A 22,144-nucleotide genomic window follows, 5' to 3' on the forward strand; every position below is an offset into this window, starting at 1 on the left:
CTGTAGTTAGGGATTAGCTACCCATGCTGTCAGCTTCTGTACTGCACCTGCAGAATGGCTCCATCCTGTTTTCTGTAGGCAACTTGGAGAGATGTGGCTTCTTTTCTTCACTAGGATATTGTGCAGAGTGCTTTTTTGAGTTAGTGTGTAGTGTCTTTGAACTTTGATATCTCTATACCCAGACACACCAGTGATCTCCTAAAAATGTGGGTTCCTTTACTTAATTCTCTTATCTTTCCAATTTGCTTGTCTGGGAAGCACTCTGAGCACACCACCAGTGGCAGCAATGGTGCTGGGGATTACTTGCTTTCTTTTATTTTTATTTTTTTTAATACTGGGGATTGAACTCAAGGGCACTCAACCACTGAGCCACAATCCCAATCCTATTTTGAATTTTATTTTGAGACAGGGTCTTGCTGATTTGCTAATAAATCCTTGCTGTTGCTGAGGCTGACTTTGAACTCAGGATCCTCCTGACTTAGCCTCCCCAACTGCTGGGATTATAGGCGTGTGTCACTGCACCTGGCATTTCCTTATTTTATTATAGCCAACCTCCTGAGTTCCCTTTCTGTTTGGAATGTTCAATATTAGTTCCTGGTAAAGTCCATTTTTAAAATTTTTTTACCTACCTTTCTAAGAATCTGCTGAGTTGCTTTCTTGGTTTCATGCCACTGAGCAGCCAGGAAAAAAAAAAAAAAACCTCTCCTGTTCCACCATCTTGAAAATCTTTGCTTTTCTTTCTTTTGATAGCATAGGCATTAGTCATGTGACATAATCTCTGTGTACCTCATTTTCTTCATGAAGAGTATTATAACAATGTCAATTTTAAATGATGTTAAGAGATTTAAATGGGTCACTATTTTTAAATTTCCTGTAATGGTATTTGACATTTAATAACTGCTAGGTAAGCATTTGTTAAGTAAAAATGAATGTAGCTACATATATGAATTTACCCCAAATTATGATTAGTTGCAGTATGTATTTGAATTATTTAAATAATCAATATTGTATCTTTCTCTGTTTAATTTTCTACAGCATATCGTGAACCTCATTATTATTATCAGTTCACAGCTCGGTACCATGCAGCTCCCTGCACTAGTATCTATAATATTTCCTTTGAGAAGAAACTTCTTCAGATTTTAAGCAAATTGGTTCTTGAACTTTCATGTGAAATTTCCTTACTTAAATCTGAATGCCATCGTGTTAAAATGCAAAGAGCTGGTTTGCAAAATGAATTGTTCTTTACATTTTCAGGTAAGTGTAAAAACTTTCTTAAAAAAATTAAATCACATAACCAATTTTGAATACTTTATGAATTACCAGCAATATTTTTGGAATATAAATTGTATAAATTAAGTATATTTTCTATTCTGTGTTTTGATTTTAGGGCTGATAACTCCCAAATAAAGTCCCAATTTATGTACTCAATGAGAAGTTTGCTCTTTCAAATAACTTAAACCCTCCTTTGATAATTTACTACAGGATGGAATTTAGCATAGGATATATTGTTATATTTAGTTACAATGGTTTAATATGTGAAAACATCTAATTAGGAGGTTGCTTAACATTGTAGACCGGACAACCATTTAGCTTCCTGTACTTTTCTTGATCTAAAGGGAAGCCTAAAGACAAAGAATCAACTTGAGTTGCAAGGATTTTAGATTTATAAATGGTCTGTTTAAGAATGCTCTTTCAGGGATCCTACAGAATGGGAGCAACTTTTTACCACATGTGCATAACATCGAGTGCTAATCTCTAGGAAAGATAAAGAACTCAAAAATCTTACTTCAAAAAAACAAATAACCCAATCAATAAATGGACCAAAGAACTGAACAGAGACTTCTCAGAAGCTGATGGAAAGTTAATCAACAAATGTATGAAAAAATGTTCATCATCTCTAGTAATTAGAGAAATGCAAATCAAAACTACTCTAAAATTTCATCTCCCTCCAGTCATGGCAGCTATTAAAAATACTGTGTGTTGGTGATAAGTTTTGGCAAGTATGTGGGGAAAAGGGCACTCTCATATGTTGCTGGTGGGACTACAAATTTGTGCAGCCATATGGAAAGAAGTATGGAAAACTGGGAATGGAACTACAATTTGACCCAGCTATCCCACTCCTGGTTTATATCCAAAGGACTTAAAAACAGGATACTACAGGGACACAACCACACCAATTTTATAGCAGCACAGTTCACAACAGATAAATTGTGGAATCAACCTAATTACCCTTCAGTAGATGAATGGATAAAGAAAATGTGGTATATATACACAATGGATTATTACTCAGCGTTAAGAGAATAAAATCATGGCATTTGCAGGTAAATGGATAGAGTTGGAGAATATAATGCTAAGTGAAGTAAGCCAATCTCTAAAAACCAAATGCCAAATGATTTCTCTTACACAAGAATGCTTATTCATAAAGGGGATGCCGTGGGAGCATGGAAGCAATAGACAAACTTTAGATAGGGAAAAGGGGAGGAAGGGGAAGGGAAAGGGTATGAAGGTAAGAAAGACCGTGGAATAAGATGGACGTCATTACCCTAACTACATCTATGAAGACACAAATGGTGTAACTCTACTTTGTATACTACCAGAGACATGAAAAATTGTGCTCTATATGTGTAATATGAATTGAATCACATTCTGCTGTCATATATAACAAATTAGAATAAATACAATTTAAAAAAATAGAAAAAAAGGAATGCTGTCTCAGGAGTAGCCATCCGTGTGTGTGTGTGTGTGTGTGTGTTTTAATTTTCTGTCTTTTAAAAAAAATTTGATGTTTTTCTATAGTGGGGATTGAACCTACATGTATATTACCACTGAACTACATTATTTTTTTTTTATTTTGAGACTTGTTCTTATTAAGTTGTTTCAGGTAGGCCTTGAAATTATGATCCTCCTGCTTTAGCCTCTATGTTACAGGCATGCATCACAGCATTCCACTGAGCTCATTCATGTGTTTTATAGCATGCTTCCCCTCCCATTTCATCTCAAAAGCTATTGCTTGCTATATTCCTTTCTTCTTCCATATTTTCCTTTGATTTCTCTGTAATCAGTGTTTGATGATACTTACCTATTTCCCTAACTTTTTCTTCTCTTTCTTTTCTCTCTCATTCATATTTTGATCATTTAGTATTGAATTTTGAAAGACACAATTGTATGACATTTAGATTTAAAGGCAAAGGACATAAGCAGTTCAACCTAATTTCCAGTCTTGATCTTCCTTGCCAAGTTTTTTCTCAAAAAAACCCAAAAAAAAAACAAAAACCCTGAAATTTGTCTCCAATCCCTAAAACAAATGACCAGAGGCAGACTGTTTGTTTAGTTTTTAGTTTTTCAAAAATCCAAAGACTTTGTACCTTTTGTAACTTCTCAGTGTTTCTATGACAGCTTGATGTTGATTGCAATTACATAGTTTACTATCTGCTACTCTATTTTTGCCACACACACAAAAAAAGCCATTGGAATTTTGCTAGGGAGTCTATTAAAATCTGTATATGGGTTTGGGTATCATTGCCAGCTTAACAGTATTATATGTTAGTTTACAAACATAGAATATCTATCCATTAATTTAAGAACTTTGCTTCATTTCAGAGTGTTTTATAGTTATCAGTATAGAAAACTTAGTGACAAATTTAGTTCTAATTGATATAATTATACAAAATAATGGATTCATTTTGGCATATTTTATATGTACATAACATAATTTGGTCAGTTTCATTTCTCAGTACCTTTCCTTTCTATCCTCTCCTCCCTCTCTCCAATCTTCAACCTCTGGTGTACTGTCTTCCTTCTCTTTTCAGGACCATCCTCTTTGTGCATTTTTCCTTCTAACTCCCACATATAAGAGAAAAACATATGGCCCTTGATATTTCTTAGTCTGTTTTATTTCATTTAACATGATGTTCTATGCTTCCATCCATTTACTTGCAAGTCCTATAATTTTGCTCTTTATGCCTTCATAAAATTCCATTGTGTATATATATCACATTTTGCCTATCCATTAGTTGATGGACACCAGCTGGTTCCATAACTTGGTCATTGTAAATTGTGCTACTATACCATGCATACACATGTATAACCACAGTATGATGCCTTTAGTTCTTCTGGAAAACATTGAGATCATATGTTGGTTCTATTCCTACTCTTTTGAGAAACTCCATACTTAACTTTTTTAATGGTTTCACTAATTCACAACCCTACCAACAGTATATAAGTATTCCCCCCATCTTCACCAGCATTTATTATTATTATTTGTATTCTTGATGCTTGCTGTTTTAATTGAGTAAGATGTAAGTTCAGTGTTGTTTTGATTTGTACTTTCTTGATTGCTAACACTTTTTTCACATATTTTTGGTCATTTCTATTTTTTCTTTTGAGAAATGTCTGTTTAGATCCTTTGCCCATTTATTAAGTTGGTTGTTTTTTTTTTCAGTGCTAAGTTTTTTCTGTATATTTTAGATATTAATCCTGTGTCTTAAGAGTAACTGACAAAGATTTTCTTATATTCTATTTGCTCTCTTGATTCTTTTGCTCTATAGAAGTTTTTCAATCTAATATCATTCCACTTATTAATTGTTGGTGTTACTTTCTGAAATTTAGGGTCATATTGAGGAAGTTACTGCCTGCTCCTACATGTTAGACCCTGTGTTTTCTTCTAGAAGATGCAAAATTTCTCTTCATTACTAGGTCTTTCATTTTCTTTAAGTTAGCGATTATGAAGGGTGCAAAATTGGGCCCTAGGTTCACTAAGTTTGCGTTTTACATAGGATATCCAGTTTTCTTCAGTGCCATTTGTTTAAAAGGCTGTCCTTTCTCCATTGAATGCTTTTGGCACATGTGTTAAGAATCAGATGACTAGGAGGAGGGAAGATGGCGGCGAGGGGAGTGCATTACCCCCGTGTGCTGCTTCACTGTGTGGGAGTGTGACAAGTCAGGACGGCTGAAGGATATCTTGTTGGGAATTTCCAGCAATAGTGGGGTGCGCGGGAACCTGGAGGAAGGATTTCCATCGCATGAGGATCGGCTACGGGGACTCAAACGCGAGAGGTTTGTCGCACGGAGGGTAAAACTGCTTATTCAGCGAATCGCCCCGCGGCTGGAGTCTGCAAGGCGCGCTGGGATAGAGACGCAGGGTTACAGCGCTGCAGTTTCTGCCAGACGCGCAAGCACCGCACTCAGGGCTGAATTCTGGGTTCGAGACGGGGAAGGAAGCGGTCCATCTCGGTTCTCCACACCGGTCAGACCACAGAGGAGGCCAGCAGCCACCATGTTGGTAAACTGACGTCACCACACCTGTTTTTGACTGACCGCAGCTCATTCAGCCATAGAACAGGTAATTTCAGGCTGCAATTCGCCTGCGGCTTGCAGACAGATTGCTAGGGTTCAGCGCCTGGGGGCTTCTTAAAATCTGATCTTATCGGAGTGAACACGGAGCGCGGGGCGAGTCCCGGCTCCCGGAGCCGTCCCGGAACCGCCCTGGCTCCGGGCTGCGGAGCCTGCAGAGGCTGCTTCTTGGACCCTGCTAATATCAGAGCAAACACGAAACACCAAGAGGCCGAGTTCCGGCTCCCGGAACTGAGCCCGCGGGGACTGCTTCTTGGAGCTTACACTTGTAGGAGCTTACACCGAGCACAGAGCGGCCGAGTTCCGGCTCCCGGAACCGTCCCGGAACCGCCCTGGCTCAGGGCTGCGGAGCCCGCGGAGGCTGCTTCTTGGACCCTGCTACTATCAGAGCATACACCAAACACTAGGCGGCCGAATTCCGGCTCCCGGAACTGAGCCCGCGGGGGCTGCTTCTTGGAGCCTACACTTATAGGAGCTTACACCGAGCACGGAGCGGCCGAGTTCCGGCTCCCGGAACTTCCCTGGACCGGGGCTGGGAGCCCGCGGAAACTGTGTCTCGGTCCGGGTCCTGCTGAGGGCAGGTCAGGACTCACCCATTGCTTGGGTTGCCTGGCAAGGGGAACGAAATGCTGCCATTCGCATAGGATACCAACATGGCAGAGATCTGATGTCAGCAGAAAGCGGTGGAGGAGAGATCTTCATCAATACCAGCGGTGACATAAGCAGTTGGTCTCCTGGTAAGGGGGGTGAGGCTCAGTCACCCGAGTCTCCTCAATTTGTCCTCGAGCCAGAGGGAAGGAGCCGGGCCGCCGCCAGCCCCCGGAGCAGGCCCAGCGGCTCGCCAGCGTGGTGACCGCGTGACCCCAATTGGAGAGGGGGCGGAGCGGAGCCGCCACCCAAACCCGCCAGGTGGGCAGACCCACGACCCAGTAGTACATGGGCGTGGTAGGAGGGGCAGGGCAGAGCCGCCCTTCGCGCTTGCAAGGTAAACAGACCTGTGACAGCCTGGCGGGTCAGGCCCAGTGGCCTGCCAGTGTGGTACACACGTCACCCCAACTCGAGTAGGGGCAGAGCAGATCCTTATCCCACGCCCGGATCAGGCCCTGCCGGTGTGGTGGTCACGTGACCCCAATTGGAGTGGGGGTGGAGCGGAACCGCCACCCGTGCCCGCAGGGTGAGCAGACCAGTGATCAACCTGCAGATCAGGCCCAGGGGTCCGCAGGCGTGGTAGGAGGGGCAGGGCAGATCCGCCGCCCGCGCCTTCAAGGTAGGCAGACCTACAACAGACCTGCGGATCAGGCCCAGGAGCCTGCCGGCGGGGTACAAATACCACCCTAATTGGAGTAGTGACAGAGCAGAGTCGCCTCCCTTGCCAGGAACAGACCCAGCATCCTGCAGGCGGGGTAGTCACGACACCCCAATTGGAGTAGGGGCAAAGCAGAGCCTCCACTCGTGCCCGAAAGGTGGGCAGATCTGCGACCGACCAGCAGGACAGGCCCAGTGGCCTGCTGGTACGACAGACACGTCACCCCAATTGGAGTAGGGGCAGAACAGAGCCGCCACCAGCTCCCAGAACAGGCCCAGTGACCTGCCGGCGTGGTAGCCACGACACCCCAATTGGAATAAGGAGAGAGCAGAGCCGCCGCCCGCACCTGCAGGAAAGATACGCAAGCAGTATGAAAAGACAAGGAAAGAAAGGACCACAAGCAATGCAGGTCAACGCAACTTTAGAAGAGGTAACAGCTGCAGCAGATGGAATGTCAGATAAAGAATTCAGGATATACATGCTTCAGATGATCTGGAGTATCAAGGAAGACATTAAACAGCAAAATCAGACAATGAAAGATCACTTCGACAACGAATTACGCAAACAAATCCAGGAAGCAAAGGATCAACTATACAGGGAGATAGAGGTTATAAAAAACAAGCAATCAGAAATCCTAGAAATGCAGGAAGCAATAAACCAACTTAAAAACTCAATGGAGAATACTACCAACAGAGTAGAACACTTAGAAGATAGAACATCAGACAATGAAGACAAAGTATTTCAACTGGAAAAGAACATAGACAGCTCAGCAAGACTGTTAAGAAACCATGAGCAGAACATCCAAGAAATATGGGATAACATTAAGAGACCAAACTTAAGAGTCATTGGGATACAGGAAGGTACAGAGCTCCAAACCAAAGGAATGAGCAGTCTATTCCATGAAATAATACAAGAAAACTTCCCAGACTTGAAGAATGAGACAGAATCCCAAATCCTAGAAGCCTACAGGACGCCGAATGTGCAAAATCATAAGAGATCCACACCTAGACACATTATAATGAAGATGCCCAACATACAGAATAAGGAGAGAATTTTAAAAGCTACAAGAGAAAGGAAGCAGATTACATTTAGGGGCAAGCCAATCAGGATAACAGCTGATCTTTCAACACAGACTCTGAAAGCTAGAAGATCCTGGAATAACATATTTCAAACACTGAAAGATAATGGGTTCCAACCAAGAATTGTGTATCCAGCGAAATTAAGCTTCAGGATGGAGAATGAAATTAAAACCTTCCACGATAAACAAAAGTTTAAAGAATTCGCAGCTAGAAAACCATCTCTTCAAAACATCCTAGCCAAAGTATTACAGGAAGAGGAAATGGAAAATAACAATGAAAACCAACAGTGGGAGGTAGGACAGTAAAGGGGGGGGGGAAACAATCAAAGAGGAAAACAAACAATGTTTAGTAACAGAAATAAACAAATATGGCTGGAAGAACAACCCATATCTCAATAATAACCCTAAATGTTAATGGCTTAAACTCACCAATTAAGAGACACAGGCTAGTAGAATGGATCACAAAACAAGACCCAACAATATGCTGCCTACAGGAGACGCATTTGATAGGAAAAGACATACATAGGCTGAAGGTGAAAGGTTGGGAAAAATCATATCACTCATATGGACTTCGGAAACAAGCAGGCGTGTCCATACTCATATCAAATAAAATAGATTTCAAGCCAAAGTTAATCAAAAGAGATAAAGAGGGACACTACATACTGCTTAAGGGAACCATACACCAACAAGACATAACAATCATAAATATTTATGCCCCAAACAATGGTGCAGCTATGTTCGTCAAACAAACTCTTCTCAAGTTCAAGAGTCTAATAGACCACCACACCATAATCATGGGAGACTTCAACACACCTCTCTCGCCACTGGACAGATCTTCCAAACAAAAGTTGAATAAGGAAACTATAGAACTCAATAACACTATTAATAACCTAGACCTAATTGACATATATAGAGTATACCACCCAACATCAAGCAGTTACACTTTTTTCTCAGCAGCACATGGATCCTTCTCAAAAATAGATCATATATTATGTCACAGGGCAACTCTTAGACAATATAAAGGAGTAGAGATATTACCATGCATCTTATCTGATCATAATGGAATGAAACTGAAAATCAACGATAAAAGAAGGAAGGAAAAAGCATACATCAATTGGAGAATGAACAATAGGTTACTGAATGATCAATGGGTTATAGAAGACATCAAGGAGGAAATTAAAAAATTCTTAGAGATAAATGAAAACACAGACACAACATATCGGAATCTATGGGACACATTGAAAGCAGTTCTAAGAGGAAAATTCATTGCTTGGAGTTCATTCCTTAAAAAAAGAAAAAACCAACAAATAAATGATCTCATACTTCATCTCAAAATCCTTGAAAAAGAAGAGCAAAACAACAGCAAAAGAAGTAGAAGGCAAGAAATAATTAAAATCAGAGCTGAAATTAATGAAATCGAAACAAAAGAAACAATTGAAAAAATTGACAAAACTAAAAGTTGGTTCTTTGAAAAAATAAACAAAATCGACAGACCCTTAGCGATGCTAGTGAAGAGAAGAAGAGAGAGAACTCAAATTACTAGCATACGGGATGAAAAAGGCAATATCACAACAGACACTTCAGAAATACAGAAGATAATCAAAAACTATTTTGAATCCTTATACTCCAATAAATTAGAAGATAGTGAAGGCATAGATAAATTTCTTAAGTCATATGATCTGCCCAGATTGAGTCAGGAGGATATAGAAAACCTAAACAGACCAATATCAATTGAGGAGATAGAAGAAACCATCAAAAGACTACCAACTAAGAAAAGCCCAGGTCCCGATGGGTATACAGCAGAATTTTACAAAACCTTTAAAGAAGAACTAATACCAATACTTTTCAAGCTACTTCAGGAAATAGAAAAGGAGGGAGAACTTCCAAATTCATTCTATGAGGCCAACATCACCCTGATACCTAAACCAGACAAAGACACTTCAAAGAAAGAAAACTACAGACCAATATCTCTAATGAACCTAGATGCAAAAATCCTCAATAAAATTCTGGCGAATCGGATACAAAAACATATAAAAAAAATTGTACACCATGATCAAGTAGGATTCATCCCTGGGATGCAAGGCTGGTTCAATATACGGAAATCAATAAATGTTATTCACCACATCAATAGACTTAAAAATAAGAACCATATGATCATCTCGATAGATGCGGAAAAAGCATTTGACAAAGTACAGCATCCCTTTATGTTCAAAACTCTAGAAAAACTAGGGATAACAGGAACATACCTCAATATTGTAAAAGCAATCTATGCTAAGCCTCAGGCTAGCATTATTCTGAATGGAGAAAAACTGAAGGCATTCCCTCTAAAATCTGGAACAAGACAGGGATGCCCTCTCTCTCCACTTCTCTTCAACATAGTTCTCGAAACACTGGCCAGAGCAATTAGACAGACGAAAGAAATTAAAGGCATAAAAATAGGAAAAGAAGAAATTAAATTATCACTATTTGCAGATGATATGATTCTATATCTAGCAGACCCAAAAGGCTCTACAAAGAAACTATTAGAGCTAATAAATGAATTCAGCAAAGTGGCAGGATTTAAAATCAACACGCATAAATCAAAGGCATTCCTGTATATCAGCGACAAATCCTCTGAAATGGAAATGAGGGCAACCACTCCATTCAAAATATCTTCAAAAAAAATAAAATACTTGGGAATCAACCTAACAAAAGAGGTGAAAGACTTATACAATGAAAACTACAGAACCCTAAAGAGAGAAATAGAAGAAGATCTTAGAAGATGGAAAAATATACCCTGTTCATGGATAGGCAGAACTAACATCATCAAAATGGCGATATTACCAAAAGTTCTCTATAGGTTTAATGCAATGCCAATCAAAATCCCAATGGCATTTCTTGTAGAAATAGAGAAAGCAATCATGAAATTCATATGGAAAAATAAAAGACCCAGAATAGCAAAAACAATGCTAAGCAAGAAGTGTGAATCAGGCGGTATAGCGATACCAGACTTCAAACTATACTACAGAGCAATAGTAACAAAAACAGCATGGTACTGGTACCAAAACAGGCGTGTGGACCAATGGTACAGAATAGAGGACACAGAAACCAATCCACAAAACTACAACTATCTTATATTTGATAAAGGGGCTAAAAGCATGCAATGGAGGAAGGATAGCATCTTCAACAAATGGTGCTGGGAAAACTGGAAATCCATATGCAACAAAATGAAACTGAATCCCTTTCTCTCGCCATGCACAAAAGTGAATTCAAAATGGATCAAGGAACTTGATATCAAATCAGAGACGCGCCGTCTGATAGAAGAAAAAGTTGGCTACGATCTACAGTCGGTGGGGTCGGGCTCCAAATTCCTCAATAGGACACCCATAGCACAAAAGTTAATAACTAGAATCAACAAATGGGACTTACTCAAACTAAGAAGTTTTTTCTCAGCAAAAGAAACAATAAGAGAGGTAAATAGGGAGCCTACATCCTGGGAACAAATCTTTACTCCTCACACTTCAGATAGAGCCCTAATATCCAGAGTATACAAAGAACTCAAAAAATTAGACAATAAGAGAACAAACAACCCAATCAACAAATGGGCCAAGGACCTGAACAGACACTTCACAGAGGAGGACATACAGTCAATCAACAAGTACATGAAAAAATGCTCAACATCTCTAGCTGTCAGAGAAATGCAAATCAAAACCACCCTAAGATACCATCTCACTCCAGTAAGATTGGCAGCCATTAGGAAGTCAAACAACAACAAGTGCTGGCGAGGATGTGGGGAAAAGGGTACACTTGTACATTGCTGGTGGGACTGCAGATTGGTGCAGCCAATTTGGAAAGCAGTATGGAGATTTCTTGGAAAGCTGGGAATGGAGCCACCATTTGACCCAGCTATTCCCCTTCTTGGTCTATTCCCTAAAGACCTAAAAAGAGCATGCTACATGGACACTGCTACATCGATGTTCATAGCAGCACAGTTCACAATAGCAAGACTGTGGAACCAACCTAGATGCCCTTCAATAGACGAATGGATAAAAAAAATGTGGCATTTATACACAATGGAGTATTACTCTGCATTAAAAAATGACAAAATCATAGAATTTACAGGGAAATGGATGGCATTAGAGCAGATTATGCTAAGTGAAGCTAGCCAATCCCTAAAAAACAAATGCCAAATGTCTTCTTTGATATAAGGAAAGTAACTAAGAACAGAGTAGGGACGAAGAACAGGAGAAGAAGATTAACATTTAACAGGGATGAGAGGTGGGAGGGAAAGGGAGAGAGAAGGTAAATTGCACGGTAATGGAAGGAGACCCTCAGGGTTATACAGTGGAGGGGGTAGAGAGAGAGGAGGGGAGGGGAGGGGAGAGGTGGGGAGGGGGGAGGGTGGATGATGGGAAAGGCAGCGGAGCACAACAGACACTAGTATGGCAATTTGTAAATCAATGGATGTGTAACTGATGTGAATCTGCAATCTGTGTATGGGGTGAAGGTGGGAGTTCATAACCCACTAGAATCAAAGTGTGGAATATGATATGTCAAGAAATTTGTAATGTTTTGAACAACCCACAATAAAAAATTAAAAAATTAAAAAAAAAAAAAAAAAAAAAAGAATCAGATGACTGTATGTATGTGGGTTTGTTCCTTTGTCTTCTGTACTATTCCATTGATCTTCATGTCTATTGCACTACCACTGCTATGCTATGTGGACGTATCTCTGTTTTGTATTCTGCTCTGCTGGTCTGCATGTTTGATTTTGTGTGGTATTGTGCTGTTTTAGTTACTATGGCTCTGTAGTATAATTTGCAATCAGGTATTGTAATGCCTCTAACATTACTCTTTTTAATTAGAATCGCTTTGACTATTCTGGATTTTTTACCTTTCATAAAATTGTAGAAATATGTTGTGAAGAATGTCATTGACATTTTGATGGGGATCATGTTTTTATTGTTAAGATTGTTCACCTCCTTGGTTAGATTTAGTCTTATTTTTTTTATTCTATTGTGAATCAATTTGGTTCATTCATTATTCAGCAGATTCCTTATTGACATATAGAAAAGCTATTAATTTTTTGATTTTTGTTTTCTGGTATTTTGCTGAATTTATTTATCAACTTTGAAAGTCTTGTGGTGGGGTTTTTGAATCTTTTAAGTGTAGGATTATATCATTTAGAAACACTGATAATTTGACTTCTTCTTGTAAAACTTTTATCCTTTTATTTCCTTCTCTTGACTAACTGCTCTGGCTAAAATTTCAAGTACTATATTTTGTAGGAGAGGTCAGAATGGAGATTTTAGTCTTGCTCCTAATTTTAGAGAAGATGATTTCAATTTTTCCCTATTCAATATGATGCTGGCTTTGGGATTTTCATATATTGCATTGATGAGGTTCATTCTGTCCATTGAATGATGAGGTTCATTGATGAGTTTATTCTGTCCCTAGTTTCTTCAGTGTTTTTATCATAAATGGGTATTGAATTTTGTAAAAGCCTTTTTTTCTGCATCTTTTGAGGTAGTCATATGATTTTCCCTTAATTCTGCATATGTGATGAATAATATTTTTTGGTTTGCATATGTCCAGTCAACCTTGTATCCTTGGGGTAAAAGCAACTTGATCCTAATGTAAAATCTTCTTAATGCATTTGAATACAAATTGCTAATGTTTTTAAGGATTTTTGTATCTATGTTTATCAGGCACATTGGTCTGTAGTTTTCTTTTCTTGATGTCTTCTTATCTGGTTTTGGTATCAGGATAAGACTGGCTTCATAAAATGAATACAGGTGTTTACAGGTGTTCTTTCCACCTTCAACTTCATGGAATAATTTGACGATCATTGATTATAGTTCTTCTTTAAAGGTCTGGTAAAATGCATCTGGGGAAAGATTTGGTCCTGGGATTTTCATTGTTGGAGAGGTTTACTTTGTTGCTGTTGTTTTGTATTTTTTTAAATTATAGCCTCAATCTCATTGCTTATTATCAATTTGTTTAGATATTATCTTCTTTTTTGTTTCAATTTTGTTTGGGTCATACATGTCTAGAAATCTGTCTATTCTAGATTTTCCAATTTATTGGAATATAAGTTTTTAAACTAGTCACTAATTAATCTCTTGATTTCAGAAATGTCTTTGGCAATATCTTCTTTATCTCTATTTTTATTAATTTGAGTCTTTACATTGGTTAATTTGTTAAAGGTTTATCAATATTGTTTATCCTTCAAAAGAACCAACTCCTCTTTCATTGATCTTTTGTATTGTTCTTTTATTGTATATTTAATAATTTCAGCTGTGATCTTCCCTTCTACTATTTTGGAATTGTTTTATTCTTATTTTTCTAGGACCTTGAGATACATACTAGGTTGTTTATGTGGGATTTTTATGATGTATGCACATAAGCATGCATAGCTATAAACTTTCCTCTTTGAAACCACTTCATAGTGTCCCAGAGATTCTGGTGTGTTGTATTTGCTATTCTCCTTTATTTCTAGGAATTTTCAAATTTATCCCCTGATTTCATCTCTGATCTGTTCATCATTCAAAAGTGTATTGTTCACTGTGCGGTGGCACAGGCTTGAAATCCCAGGTGTTTGGGAGGCTTAAGACAGGAGGATCACGAGTTCAAAGCTAGCCTAAGCAATGGTGAGCAACTCAGTGAGACCCTGTCTCTAAATAAAATACAAAATGGGGCTAGGGATATGGCTCAGTGGTCAAGTGCCCCTGAATTCAATCCCCGGTAACAAAAAAAAAAAATGGTGTATTGTTCAATCTCCATGTATTTATGTAATTTCTATTGTTTGTTTTTCTTGCTAATGATTTCTAATTTCATTTTCTTGTCATCTGTTAAGTGCAAGAAGTTAAATTGGTTTTTTAAAAATCTTGTAAGACTTGCTTCATGATCTAAGATGTTGTCTATTTTAAAGAAGGTTCTATGAGAGTCTGAGAAGAGACTGAATTCAGCTGTTGTTAGATGAAATATTCTATAGATGTCTTTTAGTTCCATATCATATGTATTATTTTTTAGGTTTGTCAAAAGAATTTTTTATTAGTTTTATATTTGGACAGTGTGTCTCTTCATGAAAGAAGTATATTGAAATCATCTAATATTATTGTATTGGCATCAGAATCTTTATGTTGAATAGTGTGTATTTTGTGTAATTAAATAATTTGGGGCACAAATATTTACTATCATTTTGTTTTCATTTTGGATTCTTCCCAGTATGAAGTGACCTTCTTTGTCTCTTCTTAATTTTGTCTTGAAGTCTGCCTTATCCAAAATGAGAATAGTTATTCCTTCTTGCTTTAGACCTTCATTTGCATGGAATATCATTTTCCATTCTTTCCCTTCAGCTTATGAATGTCTTTTCCTGTAAGTAAGCAACATATTATTAGGTCTTGTTTTTTAATTCAGTCTGCTAGTTTATGTTTTTTTAATTTAAATTTGGAGACCATTTATATTGTGTTATTACAGGTATTTATTTCCTCCCATTTTTTATTCATTTCTAATGTTTAATTCAGTCCTAATACTCATTTTCTCAGCTACTTTTCTAATGAAATTCATCTATTCACAAGCTCAGGGATTTTTTCTTTCTTCTTCTTCTCTTCTCCTTCAAAACCAAACAAAACTTTTATGTGTAGTATTTCTTTAAGTATTTTTGTAGTGCTGCCTTAGTACTCCTGAATTCTTTTAGTTGTTGTTTTTCTTGGAAGATTTTTATTTCTTCACTGATTCTGAAGGATAGCTTTGCTTTTATTTATTTTCCTTAATGGAAGCTTTGATTATTGAATTTTTATCTTCTCTAATATGTATTCACTTTGTTATAAATTTCTCTGTAAGCACTGTATGCCACAAATTTTAATAAGTTGTGTTTTCACATTTATGTAGTTTGAAATATATAATTTTTCTTGACAAATCATAAGTTATATATTAATGTTTTAAATGTCAAGGTTCTTGGGATTTTCCAGGTATTTTCTGTTATGGATTTGTAGTTTGATGCTTTTGTGGACTGAATGCATACATTGTATTGTTTATATTTTTTAAAAAAATGTTAATATCTTTAATATGACCCCAAATGTGGTCCTATTAGTGAAGGTTTAATGTGAACTTGAAAATAATGTTCATTTACTGTTGTTGTATGAAATATTTTCTGAATGTCAGTTTAGTACAATTGAAGGGTGGTATTTCTCAGGTCAACTGTATTCTTTTTCACTTTTTTGCTTTTTAGATTTTTTAGTTACTAATAGAGAGGTGTTGATATCTCCACATATAATAGTTGTTTCATGTATTTTTCCTTACAGTTTTAATAATATTTTGCTTCAGGTAGCTGTGTTCTCTATTGTTAGGTACATACACATTAGAGATTCTGGTGTCTTTGTGGATAATTGATTTATTCCTGACAATTATGTTTGCTTTCATCTACTTTCTCTGAAATTATGATTGATACTCCAGCTTTTTTATTTTGATTCATATAAGCATGGCATATTTTTCTCCATCTCTTTGCTTTTTATCTGTCCATATCTTTATATTTTAAAAAGGTTCAGTATGAACAATATATACTACCCTCCATGGTTTTTAATGAGAAGTCTGATGTTGATCTTATTATAAGACTCATTATATGTGACAAATTACTTCTTTCTTGCAGCTTTCAAGATTCTGTCTTTCTCTTTCACACTTGACAGTTTGATTATAATATGACACAATGTGGAATTCCTTGCATTTCCCCTGGGATTTATGTGGATTTCTCTGATCATCTTATACATGTAAATTTATACCTTTTTCAAATTTGGGAAATTTTAACTGTTTGTTATTTAAATATTCATTCTGTTTTCTTTTTCTTTTCTCTTATTTTAACTCCTGTTTTATGTGTATGTGATACATTTGGTGTTATCCTACAGGTCTCCTAACTTCATTTTTTTATGTTCTTCACTGACTAAATACTTTTAATGACTATCTTCAAGTTGATTGATTCTTTTTTCTGACTGATCAATCCATTTTAAAATCTTTATAAATTCCTTTCATTTGTTGTAATTTTGTGTTCTAGAATTTTTATTAGATTCCTTTGTATTATTTAACTTTTTTTTATATTCTTTATTTGTCAAGACAGGATTTTCCTGATTTTTTTTTTAGTTTTTTTGTCCATAATTTTCTCCAGCTCCTTGAACATATGGGAGATAGTTGATTCAAAGATTTTATCTAGTAAATACACATTAAAGTTTTTTAGACGCTCTGTGGGCTCTAATGTAGGGGAGGTATTACTAAGGAGATGGATGATTGAGATCTTCCATAGTAAATTGTTGATTTTTAGAAAGAATTGTATAGAAAACAAACAATATCATGTATACATTTTTGGAGCACTCTATAATAGCTAATGAGAGATATGGGTAGGAGTATAGGGAAAATCAAGTAGTTATTATTGCTAATGGCTAAAATATTAGTAGCTTTGTTGGTCTGAAATATTTATGATTTTAATCATATTCACACAGATGTTAAAGAATGGGGAAAATTCACATTATTCAGCCTATTCTTTTATAGAATGTGAAAATCTTGAGAGTAAATAATATGTCTGTTTATCTGTTTATTAGTGATAGATCTAGGACTCAAAATAAGATTTCTTTCTATATATTTTGATGAATAGTTGAGAGAAACTAAAGGTTTTAGAGCTTTAATGAGGCAGTGAGATTGATGCTATGATTCAGAAAGATTATTACTAGAAATCCTTTGTTTCCTATTTCTTCTTTCAGTTTTAAGTCTTGGTAGTATAGTAGGAATTTTTTCAGTATTGAATTTGTTTACTTATATATTCCAAATACCTAGAACAATACTATCTGGCGCATAGTTGGCTCCTGGTAGTTATTTGATAAATAATGAGACATACGTGTATGAATATGTTTTTCATTTCAGTTACGATGGCCACTACCATAATCCAGTCTCATTCTCTTTCCAGTATTATTAGCAGAGTTCATCTTGCATTTATCACTTTATCGGAAAACATTAAGAATTGATTTGAGCTAGTGACACACATTATAATATATGGTCAGAGTTAAATATACGATTGAATGAATGCACACACACTTATGCATATATATGCTATACAAGTTGAAATAAATCTATCATTAAACTTTTATAAAATAAAAATAACCAAGCATTATCAAGAAATTTAATTTAGTTTATTATAGAAGAGAGGTTTTCTTGATTTACATAAAACAAATATTTGGCTTAGGTTCATTCTAAAGAGTTACGTAATATTAGAAAAAATTGCTTAAATTTTTAATGGAAGAGGAATATTAGACAAATGATCTTCAAAATCCAATTTAAATATTGTGATGCAGTACATTAGAACCTTGATAAAATATATTTTCTCAGTTTCATCTCTAGACACTGAAAAAGGACCCAAGCCATGTACAGATCATAATTGTGAATCTTCTAAAAGACTATCTAAGGTATGTTATGTGACACTGGAAAAGAAAAAAAAAGTTGAATGAACATGCTCAGTGTGTAAGTAAGCATCTTAGCTATTTATAAAATTATCTGACCCCCACAGTTAGGAATTTCAACAATAAAAATAAAATTTCATTCAGTAATAAAAGTAATATAATTGATATTTTATAGAATATTTTCAAATTTAATATTTTGTAACTGATTATATAAAAAGAATGCTTTTCCATTTATTTGGCCTTATTTGCCATTGCTAGTCAATACATAATTATTATTTATAACGTCACATCTACTAAGGAGACTCAGTAAGGAGGATCACAAGTTTGAGGTCAGTTGGGGCAACTAAGTGAGACTCTTGTCTCAAAATAAAATTTAAAAGGCTGGGAATGTAGCTCAGTGCTTGCCCAGCATGTGGTAGGCCCTCCTGGGTTCAATCCTCAGTACTGGGGGAAAAAATGGACAAATCATTGTTGCAATTGTCCCAAATTGTTTCAATTTCCAGTAGATATTTGTATACTAACCTTATATCATGCCACTTTCTAAATTCACTTGTTAGTTCCAGTGTTTTATAGATTAATTAGGATTTTTTGGGTAATACATCATGTAATCTACAATGGACACATTTTTACTACATTCTAATTTTTATTTCTTTGTCTGATCTTGTTTGAATGCTAGAATCTACAGAATAACCGTGAATAGATGTGGTGAGCACGGACATCTTTTTTCTTGTTTCTAGTCCTAGGGGAAAAGCATTTAATCTTTCCCCATCGAGTGTGATGTTCACTCTAGTTTTCATAAGTGCCTTTTATCAGAATGAGGAAATTCTTTTCTATTCCCATTTACTGGAGTGTATTATAAACGGATATTAAATTTTATCAATATTTTTTTCTGATTTTATTGAAAAATGCCCTCCACATCTGCATTATATTTATCAGTATTTTATTCTAGTTTTGTCCTAATATTTCATTATGGTTTTAATTTGCATTTCTCTAATGGTTTATTATGTTAATCCTTTTTTCATGTTTATTTGCCACCTACAAAATCTTAGGTAAAATGTCTGTTAAATATTTTTGCTCATCTTTTCATTGTATTGTTTTTTAAAATTGATGATTTAGAGGGTTCTTCATATCTTCTTGGTAATGGTCCTCTTTGAAATTTTTTATTTGTAATTTTTTTTTACATTGTAAGCTGTGTAATCCTCATATTCACATGAATTCTTACCAAGAAGTTTTTAATTTTTATGAGATCAGTTATTATTATTGTTTGCATATATTGAACCAACCTTGTATCCCTGAAATGAAACTTACTTGATCATGGTGTATTATCTTATTCATAGGTTTTTAAGATGCAGTTTTCTAATATCTTGTTGATGATTTTTGCATGTATGTTTATCAGGGGCATTGGTGTTTGGTTTCCTAGATGTGTCCTAGATGTATCTTTGTCTGATTTGTGTAGCAGGGTTATACTAGCTTCTTAGAATTAATTTCAGGGGAAATTTCAATTTTATGGAATAATTTGAGGGAGACTGGTGTGTTAGTTCTTCTTTAATGTCTGATAGAACTCAGCTAAGAATCCATCTGGTCCTGGGCTTTTTGTTGTTGGTAGGCTTTTAATTGCTGTTTCAATTTCATTTCTGGATATTGGTTTGTTTAGGTTTTCTGAATCTTTTTGGTTCAATTGGGGTAGATCATTTGTGTCCAGAAATTTGTCATTGTTTTTAAAAATAAACAGAATTAGAGATAAGAAATGAGATGTTACCACAGACACTTCTGAAATACAGAAGATCATGAGAAACCATTTTGAAAATTTATATTCCTATAAACTATTTCCTTTCTAGTTGTATACTAAGTCTTAATAACAGGTAGTTACTCATTCCACTGTATATGTGTTTTGTCAACACTGTTCTAGTTAGCTATTTCAGGGTCAATACTTCTCTATAATACATTTTGAAAATGGTTGTATTTCCCTGAAAGATATTTTCTGGGATTTCAGTAGGAATTACATTAAACCTATTTTGGCTTATTGCATATGCATATTGATTTTTTTCATCCTTCAAACATGATACGACTCTTATGTCTTCTAATACATCTTGTATTAGCATTTTGCATTTTGCATTTTCAGCATACAGATCATGAACATGTTTTAGGAAGTTTGTAGTATGTATTTCCATTTGTGTGATACTGTCTTTGGGTTTGTCATGTGTTGCCTTTATAATGCTGAAATAAGTTCCTTCTATCCCTAGTTTCTCCAGTGTTTTTTTTTTTTTAACATGAATGGTTGCTGTATTTTATCAAAGGCCTTTCCTGCATCTGTTGAGATGATCATATGATTCTTGTTCTTATTTCTGTTTAAGTGATTAATTACATTGTAGATTTGGGTCTTTTCTCTCTTTCTTTGGTTAGTTTGGCTAAGGATTTATCAATATTACTTGTCTTTTGGAAGAACCAACTCTTTGTTGTGTTGATCTTGTGTTGTTTAAATTCTCAATTTCATTAATTTTAACTCCGATTTTTATTATTTCCTGGTCTTCCATTGATTTTGGAATTTGTTTGTTCTTCTTTTCTAAGACTTTGATGTGCAAGATGTTTAATTTTTGGAATCTTATTTTCTTTTAGTGTAGGCACTCAATGCAATCAGTTTTCCTCTTAGTATTTCTTTCACACAGTCCCAGGAATTTTGATATGCTGTATCTCTGTCTTCATTTGTTTCTAAGAATTTCTTGATTTCTTCCCTTATTTTTTCTTTGATTCATTCTTAATTTAAAATATTGTTTAATCCCCATGAATTTGTGTGATTTCTGTTATTTTTCTTGGTGTTCTAGTTTCTTTCCAATGTGATACATGGAATTATATAAGTTTTCTTTTTTGTATTTGCTAAGACTTAATATTGTAACCTAGAATATGGTTTGTTTTAAAGATGCTTCAATAAGCTGCTGAGAACAGAATAAATTCAGCTGTTTTGGGGTGGAATATTTTATAGATATCTCTTTGGTTCATTTGATTTATAGTATTACTTAAGTTGGATTCATTTTTATTGATTTTTATGTCTTGGTGATCTGCCTGTTGGTGATGTTTGTTGTAATTTCCCACTATTATTGTATTGTGGTATATCTAGGATTTAATGTCAAGAAGTATTTTTTAATGTAATTAGGTGCATTGACATTTGTTGCATGTACATTGTCATTATTTCTTCTCTTTGTATTCCCTTTACCAGAATAAAATGGCCCTCTTTGTCTTAGCTTTTATGACATCTTATTATGATTAATTTTTGCTTAGATTCAGCTTTTTCAGATAGGAGAATGGATATTCTGGCTTGTTTTGAGATTCTGTTAGTGTGGCTTTTCCCCACCCCCATCCTTATATATTCAGCCTGTGAGTGTCCCTACCTATGAGATCTTGCAAAGAGCATATGATTGGATCTTTTCTTTTTAAATCAACTATGGGTTTTTAAAGAAATATATATTTTTGGTTATTCTTTTTAGATACACATGACAGTAGAATGTATTTTGATATATTATACATACATAGAATATAATTTATTCTAATTAGGATCTCATTCTTGTAGTTGTACATGATGTGGAGTTTCCCTGATCATGTATTTATATATGAACATAGGAAAATTATGTCTGATTCATTCTATTGTCTTTTGTATTCCCATCTCCTTCCCTTCCTTTCATTTCCCTTTATCTAATCCAATGAACTTTTGTTTTTCCTTCTTCCCCACCCTCTTATTGCATTAGTGTCTACCTATCAGAGAGAACATTCAGCGTTTGTTTTTTTAGATTTGGCTTATTTCACTTAGCAGGATAGTCTCAAGGTCCATCCATTTACCATCAAATGCCATAATTTCATTCTTCTTTAAGGCTGAGTAACATTCCAATGCTGATCCATTATATTAATCTCTGTCTTTTGGTCGATAGGGGGATTGTGGTTGAACTCAGAGGCACTCGACCACTGAGCCATATCCCTAGCCGTATTTTGTACGTT

General features: G+C 35.8%; 1 protein-coding gene across 1 annotated transcript in view; it reads left to right on the plus strand.

Annotated features, from left to right (window-relative positions):
- Nucleotides 1–1,035: 1,035 nt before the first annotated feature.
- LOC124101147 (zona pellucida-binding protein 1) overlaps nucleotides 1,036–22,144 on the plus strand; it is a gene marked incomplete at its 5' end in the record, with an annotated part of 74,378 nt that continues 53,269 nt past the window's right edge. The window contains 2 exons of the mRNA XM_058583287.1: nucleotides 1,036–1,254; nucleotides 18,087–18,163. Coding sequence (XP_058439270.1) covers nucleotides 1,036–1,254; nucleotides 18,087–18,163 — 296 coding nt within the window. The remainder of the gene's footprint in view (nucleotides 1,255–18,086; nucleotides 18,164–22,144) is intronic.

This window comes from Marmota monax, unplaced genomic scaffold (assembly GCF_021218885.2).
Source record: "Marmota monax isolate L192 unplaced genomic scaffold, Marmota_monax_Labrador192_F-V1.1 WCK01_AAM20220418_F8-fsc00412, whole genome shotgun sequence".
NCBI lineage: Eukaryota > Metazoa > Chordata > Mammalia > Rodentia > Sciuridae > Marmota > Marmota monax.